This window comes from Perognathus longimembris, chromosome 2, assembly GCF_023159225.1.
Source record: "Perognathus longimembris pacificus isolate PPM17 chromosome 2, ASM2315922v1, whole genome shotgun sequence".
Classification (NCBI taxonomy): domain Eukaryota; kingdom Metazoa; phylum Chordata; class Mammalia; order Rodentia; family Heteromyidae; genus Perognathus; species Perognathus longimembris.
In genome coordinates, this window is record NC_063162.1 from 72,436,492 (window position 1) to 72,452,610 (window position 16,119).

At 42.1% G+C, this 16,119-nt stretch overlaps 1 protein-coding gene across 2 annotated transcripts in view; it reads left to right on the forward strand.

The window, feature by feature from the left end:
* The first annotated feature begins 779 nt into the window (after positions 1 to 779).
* Aoah (acyloxyacyl hydrolase) overlaps positions 780 to 16,119 on the forward strand; it is a 145,023-nt gene continuing 129,683 nt past the window's right edge. For both annotated transcript variants that reach the window (XM_048339460.1, XM_048339461.1), the window contains exon 1: positions 780 to 1,102. In XM_048339460.1, the coding sequence (XP_048195417.1) occupies positions 976 to 1,102 (127 nt within the window). In that variant the 5' untranslated portion in view covers positions 780 to 975. The remainder of the gene's footprint in view (positions 1,103 to 16,119) is intronic.

Genomic DNA, 16,119 nt, shown 5'->3' on the forward strand with positions numbered 1-16,119 from the left:
AGGAGGAAGAGGAGGAGGAGGGGGAGGGGAGGGGGAGGGGGAGGGGGAGGAGAAACAGGAGGAGGAGGAGGAGAAGGAGGAAGAGGAGGAGGAGGGGGAGGAGGAGGGGTGAGGAGGGGGAGGGGGAGGGGGAGGGGGAGGAGGAGGAGGAGGAAGATCATAGGTGAGAAATGTAAACAACATGCTTTACTTTCTAGGGGGAAAAAGATGCACTTAGGGTAGCTAAGTAAGTATTAGAACAAAAAAAAGAGTTCTAATATTTCTTTTCTCATATTCAATTTATACTCCAGCCTTTACTGTTGTCTAAGAGGTCGTGAGTCTTCAGAAAACAATTCAATTTCTACAGAGGAAAACCACTGAAGCACCAGAAAATCTGTTGAAAACTAAACAAGGATCTTAGCCTCACTAAGAAAGTTTAAAGCATGTTTTGAAGATAATTTTACCTCTGGATTCTGCATAGTAACTATAATTTCTATACTATGTAGAAACTGCTGATCAAGTTGCTCAAGGGCTGTGTGCTAATGATGGACATTTTTTTCCCTCCCCCACCTTAGTTTTAGTTGTTGTCTAGTTTGTTTTGCAAGAGGAAAAGGGGAAGGGCCTCCCTACCAAGGGAACAGAGCAGTTTTAGCAAACTGAGGTTCGCGTGAGCCACAGCAACTACCGGAAGTTCTAATGCTGTCACTTTGACTCTGGCTTTTCCTTTTCCCTGCAGCTTCTTAGCTCAGAACTGCACAGCAAGGCCTTTCTGCAGCTCTCCCAAGACCAAGCCTGTGGGGTTCTTTTAAGAACTCAAAATAGCCAGGGGAGGGGATCCACACTTATTTCCTAATGTGCACGTGAAAGGGTGTGTTGAGGGCATGACAGAGAGGAAAAGGAGGAGAGAAAGAGGAGAAGATAGAAGATTCATCCTGTGAACTGACCTTGGGCACCCTTAGAGACCTCTGCAGCAGGTCCTTGGTGCCTGGCTCAGAGATGAAGCCCCCCAGGAAAGTCGTCCTTGCAATCCCTCTGTTGTTCCTTCTGATCTCTTCTCTCTTGGCCTCTCCAGCCTCTGACAACCTGCCAAGAGCCACCCACTCCAATGGCCACGTCTGTATAGGTATGTAAATACTTTTGTATTAGATGAGTGGACATAACGCTGAGGTGAAGTATTTTGCTTACATAATAAATCACTTGTTTAATGATGTGAACAGGTTAAGATTCTAGCTAAGGTCCTAATAACTTCACCATCATGGAAAATGGTGAGTCTAAGAGTACTGATAACACACGCACATATATGTTTATAGAAGTGCTATTGCTCAATTGAATTAGTCATAAATTCTCTACTTTTTGCACGTGACTGGAATTCTTTTATCTTGGAACAGAAACTATAAGAGCCTGAGACTTTTATTTCTGAAATTCTGAGCATAGACATGAGACATCTGAGCTGGTGTTGCTGCCAACCTTCTTCCCTTTCATGCATCCATATTAGCTATTTCTTAGCCTTTTCCGTGTCTTCCTGAGCAAGAATCATCCCTGTGCTGGTATGTGTGTGGTGTCTATACACAGTCAGAACTCAGACATCCCAGTTTTCTTCATTCTCCTAAGAAATCTATGCTGGTGGTAGCAGCTGGAAGCTTCAAATACTGACAGAAATAGTTTCTCAACTGACTTTTGACTGAAGTGTTTTACTTCTACCATGTTTTATATCAGTTTTGTTTTTGTTTCTATTGTAAAAGGAATATGAAGTAGAGTGATATATCTAGAATTTCAATAGAAATAGTTGTCAGGGACTACAATTCAGAGACGTGCAGAAGGAAGTAGCAGTTGTTCAATAAGCAGACCTTAAAGTAGAATCCTGAGCCAGGCATTCTGGCTCACACCTGTCATACTAGACACTCAAGAGGCTGAGATCAGGAAGATCAGAGTTTCAGGTCATCCAGAGCCAAAAAAAGAGTAGAAAACTTTTTAGAAAAATGTGAGACACCATCTCAACGGAAAAAGCTGAGTGTGAAGGTTCATACCTGTCATACCAGCTCCACTGGGAAGCAGAAATCAAAGAGTCATGATTCAGGCTGGCTCAGACCAACAGTGAGTTGTCTCAAAAATAACTAGAACAAAAAGGGTTACAGATGTGACTCAAGTGGTATGGAACCTGACTAGCAAGCACAAAGCCTGTGTTATCAAAATAGATAAAGAGAAAAAAAATAGAATTCTGGCTTGAGATATTCTCAGGGATATTCAGGATAGTAGCCATATCTTGAATTGTTTCTAGAAACAGTATTAAGAATGTCTGAGTTGGCTGGGTGTTGGATCACATCTGTAATCCTAGCTATTCAGGAGGCTGAGATCCGAGGGTCGTGGTTCAAAGGCAGCCTAGGCAGTAAAGTCCATGAGACTCTTATCTTCAATTAACCACCAAAAAGCCACAAGTGGAGCTGTGCCCAGGAACAGTGCCCAGGCCCTGAGTTCAAGCCCTAGGACCAGCAATACATGCAACACACACACACACACACACACACACACACACACACACACACACACTTCTGAATTAGTCTCACTTTGCTAAAGACATAACCTCTGGTCATTGTACGTGTCAGAAAACATCTCTAGTTCCAAGTTTTTTGAAGTCATTCATTCATTCATTTTTGGTGCTGATCCTGAGTGAGTCTTGAAATCAGGGCCTTGTGCCATTGCTTGGCTTTTTCACTCATGGCTGGTACACCACCACTTGAGCTACACCTCCACTGCCCCAATATCTTTTTCAAATCATTTCTAAAGACCAAGATCCAACTCAGTTTTAAAAGCTTAAGGCTCCTGGGCACCAGGCCTGAAATGCCATCCACAATCAGTATTTTTGTAAGTAATTATGTATTCCTATCCCATCTCCTCCAAGCAAACCCCTAAAGCCTGTCAAATGCAAGCACAATTGAGAGCAGCCTGAGTGAAGTGAGCCCATCTTCTAGGCTGCCTGCAAAAGAAATCTCTGGGCTTAGTCCAGACCTGAGATGCCCAGGCTGGCATCTGTAAAATGGAAATAAGATTCTTCATCTCTTTCCTGTTCCATTTCCAGTGAGACCATAGTGAGTGAGGAGGAGGCACTGAGGGGGCACCAAAAGGGGTGTTGCTGTTTATCTACTGATGAATAGGAAAGGACACCAGTTGTTTTGTTATTTGATGAATGTGTGGGCCTGGAATGTGTTCAGAGCATAGCTGTGCCCTGGGCAGGAGTGAAGGCGGCAGCTCCTTGGAGCTGGGACTGTCCAGCCCAGCTTCACTCACTTATTTGTCTTCTAGATTATGAAAGATGATGAAAAGGTGGGTTCTTCTGGAAATGTCCATCAGGACCCCTACCCCTGGCACCAGGGGGGTGGAACTTCTCACAAGGCAGCTCAGGAGACCCAGAGAGAGAGAGTTCCAGTAGCCTAAAACAGCCAGTCACTGTAGGCTTGGGTCCAGGAGCAGGCCTGTCATCACTCCTGTCAACCCATTTCCCCCACAACTCACTCAGAATTTCTGGCCAACTCCGCCTGGGTAACTTAAGAAAAGTGGGTGTGGCAGGAGGAGGAGGAGGTGTGGAGGAGGGCCCAGCTGACTCCACACAGCCCAGTACAAAAAGGCCCTTCAGGGTTGCCCTGAAATGAGTCTAGACCTCAGATTTCCCAAAATGAATCCCCCAGATGAGAATTGGCGTGGCAAGGAGAAAAGTGCTGTCACTGCACACAGGGAGTCTCCCTGTGGTGAAGCAGGGCCTAGTGAGGGATTTGGCTGCTACCAGGACCCCTCAGATCAACCTGGAAAAGGAGGGGTTCCAGAAGGGCTAATGGGGTGCTCTTACTTACGAGGCTGCATGTAGGAAGTGTCTTTGAAAGTGCGAGATCCACTCACTCATCTGGCAGAGGAGACAGACCGGGGTTATAGGATGGGCTTCTGCTCCTCCTCCCCTGATAACTACTAACAGCTCTCAGGTAAAGGGTAGGTGCATGCCCTGAGTCTCCTCAGTGGAAAGGTGCCCTTCCTGCAGCATTTCCACACATGAGCCCTTAACGTGGTCATTGGACGGTCATCGTAGTCCCAGTTTGGCACTCTGAGCATCGGGGACACAAAGATGAACAAGAGGCATTGAAAGGCCTGTTTTCTAGACAGCCACCACAACATTAGAGCAAAGCAAGAACTGGAGACTTGAAAATGAGTGATGAATGAATAATCTAGTGCTTACCCTGGAGCCTGGTGATGAACGGGGTTGGGGGGGTGGGGAGGCCGAGAGCCATAAAGGTCTAAGGGTGAACAGCTCTAGTGAAAGGGGAGATGTTTGTTCTCTCCAAGACTCTGTGGCCAGCACTTCCTTCCTGAGGAAACCTGGTGAGCAAAAATGGGTTAGTCTGACAGTTGGTTGTCTATCAACCCAATGAAGTAAGAAAGAGCTGGCTTCATTACTTATAAATCTATTTTGTGTCACCATCCTAGTACAAAGGCTTACCTTGATCTGAAAAGTTTGTCTTTCCTTTGACTAATAGTAAATAAATAAAAGAGAAGAAGTAACAACAAAATGTTTATCATCACCTTCCCAACACACAGTAGCAGTCACTTGTTCTGTTTTTTTATGGAGTCTAATTGGCTTAGATTCTATCCACTTTTATGAAGAAGTAATCATATTACCTAGTATAGTTGGATAGAGACAGATAGATGAGAGAGAGAGAGAGAGAGAGAGAGAGAGAGAGAGAGAGAGAGAGAGAGATCTAATAGATTTTGGATTTATTAGAGTTTGAACTCAGGGCCTCATGCTTGCTAGAAGCTCTCTACCATTTGAGCCAGCCAGCCAGCCCCTTTTGCTTGAGTTATTTTGCAGATTGTGTTTTGTGAGTTTTCCTAAGACCAGCTTCAGCTGGAAATCTTCCTACCTACACCTCTTGCATAACCGGGATTACAGGCATTTATCATAAGTCCAGGACTTAGTGATCATATTTGTTTCTTTCTCTTAATGCTCATTTTGCTACTGCTGTACAGGCATGTTTTCAGCTCCCCAAAACTCTGTGGGGGGATTTTTCCTTTCTCTTTTTGCTGAGTTGAATCTGGAGTAATGCCTGGAGAAAGTGATTGTTATATTCAAGTGTTCTGCAGCCATAGAAATTACATTTGTAAACTACTAATTATCAGTATTAGCATTTATTGAGCACTTGCTGTGTGAAGAACAATCTTGCAAAACCTTTATTGTATTATCTCATTAATCGTGTCAATGACCTTGTAGACGAGATTGTCCTCATTTGTCAGGTGTAAGGAAACTGAGTCAGAAAAATACAAAGTTCACTCAAGGTTATAGCCAGCTTCAGTTTAGCTTATTGTGATTATGTTGTTTACAAAGTGATAAAATCAGGCTGATATATTTCTTTCTTATTTTTTCTAAGAAAATAACTGCCTTATTTAGATATAATTCCCACACCATGAGCTTTCATCATTTTATTTTATTTTATTTTGCCAGTCCTGGAGCTTGAATTCAGGGCCTGAGCACTGTCTGTCCCTGGTTTCTTTTTGCTCAAGGCTAGCACTCTGCCACTTGAGCCACAGAACCACTTCCAGCTTTTTCTATATATGTGGTGCTGAGGAATTGAACCCAGGGTTTCATGTATACGAGGCGAGCACTTTACCACTAGGCCATATTCCCAGCCCCATCTTTCACCCTTTTAAAGTTAAGTGTTTTGTTTTTTTAAATATAGTCATGGATCATGCATTAATCATCAACATTGTACAATATTTTATCACTTCCAAAGGAAAACTATTGCTCATTAGCCATCAGTTCTCCTCTCTTTTTCTTGGCAATCACCTTCTACTAGCAGTCTTTATGGACATTTCCAATAGACAGAATCAGGTAATAGGTGGCCTTTTACAGCAGGCTTCTCTGACTTAACATGACATTTTAAAGGCTCGTCCATGTTGCAGCCACTTATCAACTTCCTTTCTTCTCATGGTCAAATAATATCTCATCTAGATATAAAATAAAAAAGCTGCAACATTGGGATGGGCTCCTTTATCTCTATGATCTCTAAGAATAAGTCCATGGACCCTGAGGGAAAAGTAAAATGGCAAAGATTTATTGAAGTTTTTTTTTTTTTTTTTAAAGGCTAGCAGAGCTGCTGCTAGACAGGAGGGGTCCCTAGGGAGGGCACACCTGGGGTGTGCTGTTCAGGGGTATGAGAGCTACGTGACTCTCCAGATCATTGCACAGGCTCTAGATCCAATCAGAGGCACCATGAGACCTGTATGACCTCTCTAGGCGACATGTACCACCACTGACTGGGTGTCCAGTTCTAGGGTCCAGTCAGTCTGGACCAGCTGTTCCCGTGCTATGGGACAATGGGGAACAACAGGATGCCTCCCTGAGTGACTGCTCAGGGCCATCCATGGGGCTCGGGAGCCTGCACACAGGGACTACTCAGGGCCATGGTGAAGGATACAGAACCTCTTTCGATAGGAAGGGTCTGTAACATGATTGCCCCACCAGGCTTTTTCTCTGCTCTCAGTCCTAAGGGATGAGAGTTTGCGGCCCTTCACCTCCTGCCTCCTATAACTGATTCTTCTCTGAACATTTGTTCAACACACATTTTCCTTTCTTTTGGGTATATACCTATTAGTGGATTTCAAGGACATGTGATAACTCCGTGTTTGACATTTTGAGGCACCAGAAATCTATTTTCCAGAGCAGCCATACCATAGCCGGTCTCTATCAGCGGTGTCTGAAGGTTGGAAGTTATCCACGTGCTCACTGCTACTTGCTTAGAGCCAGGCTGGTGGATGTGGAATGAGATCCTGTGGCTTGAATTTCCCAAATGACAAGGACTTTGAGCTTCTTCGCATGTGCCTAAGAGCCACCTGTATGTTTATAAGAAATGTCTGTTCAACTCTTCTGCCTGTTTCAAATTAGGATGTTTGTTTTTTTATTGTTGAACTAAACTTTCCTTTTTATATCCTAGATAAAAGTCCTTTATCAAATCTATGAGTTGCAAATGTTTTCTCTCATTCTGTGGGGTTTTCTACACTTCCATGATGGTATACATGGGAGAAAGCTTTGGCGTGGCACGGTGCCTGTACTCCTGGCACTCAGGAAGCTAAAGCAGGAGGCTTGCAAGTTCAGAAAAGCCTGCACTACACAATAAAATCCTAGTTCAGAAATATTGTTTGGTAATTTTGATGAAGTCTTACTTAGTTTCTTCATGGTCCTTTCTACTCTGCCTCCAGAGTGGTTGGGGTTACAAGTGCTGACTACCATTCCCAGCCTTAGATGTTCTGTAGAATGGGAAGTTCTAATCTCATGAAAGCATTTTGAAGATTAAATGAGATGTGATATGTAAAAGTATATAGCAAAGAGTCTTGAAACAAGACTATTTCTAGAAAATATAATTTTATGTTTTCCTAAAAGTTACTAAGGCAGAAGACAAAATTAATAAAGCTAAAGCACTTATTAATTAGAAAATTATTTGATAAAATAGAATATGATTTTTCTAATTATAGACAATACGTGATTTCAACAATATTTTAGATATAAAGGGATTTTTTAAAGAGTAAAATCAACTATAATTCTAAAACCCACATGATCCTTTTGATGCTTTGTTATGCTTCCTTTCAGAATTGTCTACATTTTCATTTCTTGGCTTTAGCTTCTGTTTTAGTACTAAATTTGAAATGCTAAGTAGACAACCTTAAAGTAAATGCTACTTTTTTTTTCAACAAAAATTCATAAGAACATTGTCAGTAGTAAGTATTTACCAGCAGGGAAACTTTTCAGGTTGGTAAGTAAGCTTGGGGATAAAGAGTGAGTAATGTTAGGTATAGTGTAAAATTGCATCTTGTCTATTATTTATTGTCTATCTGTGTGTCTGTATGCCTACCTATCCTTTCTGTCTCTACTCTCTGTTTCTCTCTCTAATATTTCTCTGTCTCCCTGACTTTCGCTCTGTCTCTGTCTGTCTCTCTCTTATGGTGAAAATACTGAAGTGAGTTGGAAAATGAAGTCATGCTGTTGCTGAAAAAATATGGTTAATTTTAATAATCGTAAGATTTATGTGGAGGACATTTTTTATGCCTTGAGTGAACTGACAAACATAGTCATGACATATGCACTCCAATCAAAGAAGCATTTTACGGTCTGTGGGTGATAGAGTCTGCCTAACATGTGCGAGGCCCTGACCTCCATACCCAGCACCACAGAAAAAGCATTTTGTTAAAATATTGGCAAAATTGAATGGAAAATAACAGTATTTGGCTTTCCCAAATTCTTCTTGATATGTTTAACAACATCTAAGTGAAATGATAATAGGTATAATTTAAAAATGAACCTCAGTAAATCAAGGGGTAGTTATCAAAAATGGAGAAAATGAAAGCCTTCATTTCCTGGTGATATGTACTTTTGCAACTCACCGAAGTTTTACCTCTTTGCTTTCAACAAAGTTGGTAGGCACTTAAGAAAGTTTGCAGGTTATGTAAAATAGATTGCAATGAAAAATGGGTGATCTTTGGCATGTTTCTCAGAGGAGTCTGAAGAACTGAGTGGCACTGTTATGTTGAAAACACTTCTGATTCTATCTATTTGTTTAAGTAAGCATGTCCTGAGCACTTATGTGCTTCAAAAGGGAAAATAGGAACAAAGCAAAGCTGAATCTTATTTCTACATGAGTGAGTAAATTCTAATGTCAAGTACAATAAGAGGTATAGTTGTAATAAAGTTTATATTTACCGTTTAATAATTAACTATTAAAGTGACAATATATGTTATCTGTATATATACTAGTTTTACTATCCAGAAAAAATTTAATAGTATCATAGTTACAAAAAATTGAAAGCTAGGTGCTGGTGGCTCATGCCTGTAATCCTATCTACGCAGGAGATCTGAGGATCGCCATTCAAAGCTAGGCAGGCAGGAAAGGCCTTGAGACTGATCTCCAGTTAACTACTCAAAAGCTGGAAGTGGTGCTGTGGCTTATGAGATAGAGCACTAGCCTTGAGCAAAAAAGCTCAGGGACAGTACTAAGGCCTTGAGTTCAAGCCCTATGACTGCCAAAAAAATTTTTTTTTAACTTTTGACATGTTTTTAGTGTTGAGAAGTATAATAGTATGATCAAAAATCAAAAATACTTTTAATTATAAAGATGTATTTTACAGTAGGAAATTCAAAGGGAATACCAAATTTGAGAGACACAGGGTAAAAAAAAAAAGAGAAACAACTACAAAACCAATACTTGCAAAACTGTTTGGTGTAAGTGAACTGAACACCTCCGGGAGGGCGAGGGGAGGGAGGGGGGTATGAGGGACAAGGTAACAAACAGTACAAGAAATGTATCCAATGCCTAACGTATGAAACTGTAACCTCTCTGTACATCAGTTTGATAATAAAAATTTGAAAAAAAAAAAAACAAAGTAGATAGACATGGGCAATAAAACGCATGCTTACGAAAAAAAAAAGATGTATTTTACATTGGGATAAAATAATACAGTGGATTTAAGGAAATCAACTTTTCATGAAAATAGTATTCAAAGTGAGGAATAATTAATGTGAGATTAAAAGAAGAGCTTGGTCATATATTTTTAAGTAAATGAAGGTGAAGTATAAACTACCACAATATTTAGATTCCTTTAGATATGCATACAATATTGACTATTTCTAGTATAGTATTTATAATCTGCCCCCAAATGGTGCACTTCACAACTAATTAAATTGATATTCATTAATTATTTTAATGTCCACTGTGGCAGGAAGAGATATAGCTTTCAAATGTCCCTTAGAGAATTCAGATCAAATCACACCCATAGGTCGCCCCAGGACAAGTCAACTTCTACCTCTCTGCTCCGGAACTGTGAACTGGTCACAGGTCACAGTGCAAATTGCTGGGCTGGTCCATCTGGGCTCTTGTCTTCCTGTGTTTTTGTGACTTCTCTCCTCTGTATTCTCAGTCATCAGAGAACATCCCACAACCGTGTATCAAATAGCTTCTGGTGTCTCCACTCTCATTTCTCTATAATTAATGTGTCTATGCATGTGTGTGTATATGTGTGTGTTTGCTGGTCCTAGGGCTTGAACTCAGGGCCTGGGTGCTGTTCTTGAGCTTTTTTTGCTCAAGGCTAGTAGTATTCTACTACTTGAGCCACAGCTCCACTTGTGGCTTTTTTGGTGCTTAATTGGAGGTAAGAGTCTCATGGACTTTCCTGTCCAGGCTGGCTTCCAACAACAAATCTTAGGTTTTTCAAAGACCAGTTTTTGAGCTTTGGCCTTGGACAGTGTTCCTGGAGAATGTCTCCCTCTGGTTGATTCTCAGCAGGTGGGCTGTCCTGTGTCAGGAAATCATGTGCTGGCTAGGTGCTCTGTCGCTGCAGCCCTACAACGCTGGGTTACAAACACCCCTGCTTGGACTATTGCGAGAAGAATAAAGAGCAGGAAAGGAAAAAAAAAAACACCAAAAAACAAACACCCCTGCTTCCACAGCAATCACTTATTAGCTTAAGACTCAGATTGGGCACAGCCCAGTGACTCGTGACCCCCAGCTAACCTCTACTAGGCCCTTACCTTTAACTGAACTTAGCTGGTAGACAATGGAACCACAGGGACACATGGCCTAGGATGGCTTTGTTTATGTGTCTGGTAGGTGGCCAGCTGCTGGTCCAGATACCACAGCTTCCTAGCTCAGGCCCAAAGCTGGGACACTGAAGATGGCAAATGCCATTAGGGCAGCAAAGCCTCTGGTGGGTTGGGTTCTGATCAGACAGCCCATTCTTCTGGCCAAAGTAAGTCATGAGATCACATTTGAAGGGCAAGGAAATAGACACCAGTGTTCCTTAAAAGTACTTCCTTCGAAGTTTTTTTAAATCTCTGTGTGTGTGTGTGTGTGTGTGTGTGTGTGTGTGTGTGTGTACTGGAGCTTGAAATCAGGGCCTGGATCTTGTCCCTCAGCTTTTTAATACTCAGTGCTGGCATTCCTCTTGATGCACACCTTCAACTTCTGGCTTTGAGGATGATTTGCTGGAGATGATGAGGTGTCACAAACTTTCTTTCCTGGGCTGGCTTTGAATTTCCATCCTCAGATCTTGAGTTCCATACTCAGATCCTGAGTAGCAAGGATTACAGGTATGATCAACTGGCACTTGGCCCTCTTGTAGACATGTTTAATGCACTACTAGACATTGTTATTCCATTTGGAGGGTGTCAAAATGTGTTCAGGGAGATTAGCTATCTCCAAATACGCCAAAAATAACAGCTCATTAGCAATAGAAGCATGATTTGAGCCCCAGGCTTTGTGACTCTTGGCATTTCAGGCATTTCTTCCCTCTGTTCTCTTTCCCTCTCTTGCCATGTCCATGCGTAGAATCTGCGTGGAAGCTGCGTGTGGGAGGGAAAAGGAAAGGTGTGTTCTGACCTGCGCCTGGGATACTTGTTGGGCTGTCTACCTGGTAACTCCTACCTCATGAAACAAGACTGAAAATGAGAAAATTTAGGTCATCATATGCATACCTTTCTCATTTCATTTGGTTTTCACCAAATACTATGTCTGAGTCCCAGTCCTCTTGCTCATTGGCTCTGTACACTTGGCCAGACAGTGAATGATACTAAGCCTCTGCTTGGCCTCCGAAAAGAGATCATGTGTCGGGGCATCTGAATAAGAAGATGTACGTAGAGCCACTCTGAAAAGCTGCATGCAAACTAGCCATGCAGTGAGCTGTTCATGCCGCACACAAGGTCCAGAAGGAAGTGTAGCCATGCTAATGCTGGCTCTGAGGGGCCTCTAAGGCCTTGCAATGACAGGCATGTGGTGACACGCACATAGCCTCAAGCCAGTGGGGAATCCGGTCCAGTGCTCTCCAAAGCAGCTTGTATTTCCAGCCAGCACAGATAGGACGATCATAGCTTGGTTTCCTTTCAACAGGATTCTGTGGCACAGTGGACAGTCTATGAGGCCAGGAGCAGATTCTGAGGGGAGGTGGGTATATTCAATCCTGTGTGTTCTGACACAACTTCGAGTATGTGTGTGTGTTTTCCATTATCCTTACTGTTGTCTGGTGACAGGTGTGGAGGTATGTGTCTGTATTAGAGAGCTCAAATGCTGGCCCTAAGCAAAGGGCACAGCTCTTCCTCCCAACCCTCACCTCCTTAATGAACAGAACTTGGGACAAATTCACTGTGGCACATCCAGGCCTTTTATTAGCAGCCAGAGAATAATCTGCAATCGGAGGAATTACTCTGCCTGGGTGTCTCTCCCAGGCAAAACATTTGTTAGCTTGTCAAGGCAGTGAAATCTTTTATTAGAAACTGTAGAAAAGTCAATTCTTCCATTCTTGCTACAAAATGATCAAAGACACACTTGGCAGCAGGCCCTAAATTAACAATCCAGCTGGAAGGAGAGTTGAGCCTAGCGGAGATGGGGAGAGGTGGTCCCCAATCAAAGCTGAGCTCCACCTGGGCATTCGCTATTTCAACTCCCATTATCTGAGTTTTTGACAGGCTTCTTTTGAATCTAACAAACTCGTCACTGGGCAGATTCACGTGGTCTTCAGAGGTAGCTGATTTTTTTTTTTCTTTTCTCTACTTCCTTCCCCTCTTCTACTTACTCCCTATTTCCCTTCACTCTCCTGATCTGTCTTCTCCCAGATTTCCTCTTTCCTTTCTTCCTTCCTTCCATCCCTCTTTCTTTCCTTCCTTCCTTCCTTCCTCCCTCCCTTTCTTGTTCCCTCCTTCCCTCACTTCCTTTTTTCTTTCTCTTTTTCTTCCTTTCTTCATTACCTTCCTTCCATTCTTTCTCTTTTCTGTCTTTCTTTTTATTTCTCTTCCTCCCTTCTTTCCTTCCTTTCTCCCTCCCTCCTCTCTTCTTTCTTTCGTTTCTTCTTTTCTCTCCAATTTTTCTCTACTTTGTGAATTTTCCAACTCTAGCCAACAGTGTTCAGAGCCTTTAGTGGGAATTCTCTGAGTAGAACTCAAAATAAAAGCAAATTGATCTCAAGAAGTCTAGCTCTTATAGTCATCTCTCTAAATTAGGGATTCAAACAAGAACAATTATGGGCTAGAGTTGAATCTTCAGGGAAAGAAGAGACTAGAATATGGAATCCCAGCCAACATTCCTGTGTCTGGTTTTGCTGCTTCACTCAACTAGCTGTGGCTTTCTGAATCTCACATCTCATCTGGTTTTGCTGTTAATTGAAAGAAATTATTATTTTAGGTACCAGGGCAGGGAGAGAGAGAGAGGGAGGGAGGGAAGGAGAGAGAGAGAGAGAGAGAGAGAGAGAGAGAGAGAGAGAGAGATTGGTGCTATAATTAAAATGTGAAAAATATGGAGAAATATGTAATTCTCATCAGCAAGTCTTGCTCTTCTCCCAGAAGTGTCTTTCCTCTCACCTACTTTGTCCCACTCTTGACAAAGCCACATGTCACCAGTTGACTGCCAATTGCCAGCAAGTTTGTGTGGCTTTGAGAACTACTTTGCAAGCCCCTGTGATATTCTGTTTATACAGGGCTATTGGAATTCTTTAACAAAAGAAGCATGTGTTCAACCAATGCCCAGCACAAGTTTCTTATAACAATTGGTTGAACACATGCTTCTTTTGTTAAAGTCAATATTGAAAAATTCTGTTAATATTGGAGCAATCTCTATATGCAGTTTTTGCCTCCAAGACAGAGAAGAAAAACGGCTCTAATTTCTCTAGCTACATGCATAGCCCTACATAGACGTTTCTTGTCAGTGTCTTTAGAAAGAGCTACACGCAGCATGCGTTTCTGAGAGCATTTCCTCATCCATTTCGTGAGCATGTTCTAGTTACAAGTGTGATGGTAGACCTGCGCTGGAGGGAAGAGGCACTGGCTTTGTTTCGCAGGCCAGCAAAACAAAGGGAAAGAGACGTCTCTGAGGGAGAATTCAGTGCAGCATTTAGCACCAGTCGCAGGCCATGACTATGGTCAGTCCTCCTTCCCCTTGAGTTCCACAACTATCTGTTCTCTCAATCTTTCAGCTAGAATATTTTGAAGAAGATTGTCTTCGTTGACCATGCAAATAATTTCTTTATGTCACCATTCCATAATAATATAGTTTGATTAAATGTTATAAATGGCCATCATTTTAAATATTATAATCTGGAGATGAATCCAAGTATTGGGGTGATGGGCATAGGTTATCTACAGCTCAGAACCCCACACTGTTCTATAAAAGGGACTTGAGTACCTGCAGATTTGGAGTTCTATGTGGGATCCTGGAATGACCACCCCCTACCCCAGATCCAGACAGATGCCCATGCATAGAATCAGGAAATCAGAGATGATACAGAGATTTGGACTGGAACCAGAAGCTGGGGTTTACCATGGTAGTGATGCTTGACTAAGAATTGAGTCATTAAGAAACAATGCTCTCCAAGATATGGGAGGCTGGAAACAGTATACGAGAAACCAGAGTGTGTGGAGGGAGTGGTAAAAACAACACAAGCAATTTGCACAATCCAAGGTTCTTCGTGGAGAGTTATCATGGTCATTTTGCATCCCTGGAAAGATCTATTGTGTCAAACACTGGGCACTGCCAGAAAGTCTGGCAGATTGACAACCCACCACTGCTTTGTGCTCCAACAAGAAAGCAGCATGGAGTCTGTATTCATCTCATGTTACTATTCAGGGCACCTCCTAAATGCTCCTATTCTCCCGTGTCCCCAGAATCACTCTGGTTCTTTTGTCATTTGCTTCATCTTTGCAATTGTGGAAGACATCACCAAACCAGGTGTGGAGTAATAGTGGTTTTCTACTATTTAGAGGTATCTTTAATTGCCATAGCAACAGGCTAAGCATGGCTCATGTTCCCGTAGTAATTTCTAGTTAATTTCATGTTGGAACCTCTGCCTTTGCTTCTTTCAAAATCCTAGCAGGAACCTACTTCTTTTCACACACTTACTGATCTTTGACCAGCTACAGAACTTGTAGAAACAATCTCTTCCTTTTGGTAAAAGGATGCTAGGACCTCCCCGGCAATCCAATAGATCAACGCAGGTGATGGAAACTCCTAGAATTTCAGTTTAGCTGTTCTGAGCACTGTACATACCACATATAGAAGCAGGGGAATGGATATTCCTACATTAACTCAGTTTTTCTTCTGGAAACATCCTGTTAGTACATGCTTTCAAGCTGTGTGTTTTGTGGTTTGAAATAATATAATAGTTGACCATGTGTGCTATGATTTCAAAGGCAAACTCAGTTGCTCTATCATCTCATTTAATTATCTCAGTAGCCCCATAGGAAACATTTTCTTCCTTCCTTCCTTCCTTCCTTCCTTCCTTCCTTCCTTCCTTCCTTCATTCCTTTCCTTCCTTCCTTCCTTCCTTCCTTTTTTTTTTTTTTTGCCAGTCCTGGGACTTGAACTCAGGGTCTGGGCAATGTCCCTGAGTTTCATTTGCTCAAGGCTAGCACTCCACTACTTGAGCCACAACACCTATTCCTATTTTCTGTTTATGTAGTACTGAGGAATTGAACCCAAGGCTTGATGCATGCTAGGCAAGCACTCTACCACTAAGCCACATTCCTAACCCCCATAGGAAACATTTTATTCCTTACTTCGCAGGGAGTAAACCAGTTCTGAAAGCCTGGAGGGTGAGTCCAAGGTCACCTTCAGGACTCAGTCCTATTCAAAACTTGTACAGAATGGAAAGTAACCATGCTCCTATTGAATCCATCTGCTGAAGTGGGGGTGGAGATTGGGGGAAGGCAATGAAGAGAAGAAGGGAGAGGGAGAGGGAGGGAGGAGGGCAAAAGAGAGGGAAGGGAGAAAGGATGCTAACGAATAGCCCTTCCATTGAGCTTGGCTGTCTTCTTTGTGTTATGTCATTTAAGCATTGAAAGCCTTTGTACAACTACTTACAGATAACATAATAACGAAATAATAAATAATTTTTAAAAGCATCAGCAGAAGAGAAATGGAAATTAAGCCAGAAAAGTTTATCTACTCCATGTTTCATACTTTATAAATATAAAAACAATTTTGTGTATTTGACAATCTTAGACTCTCTCTCCCCGCGCCCCCAGGAGGTTGAACTCAATTCTGAGCACTGTCTCTGAGCTTTTGTACTCAAGATGAGAACTTGTAGCATTTGAGCCACAGCACCACTTCCAGCTTTTTGGTGGTTAATTGGAGA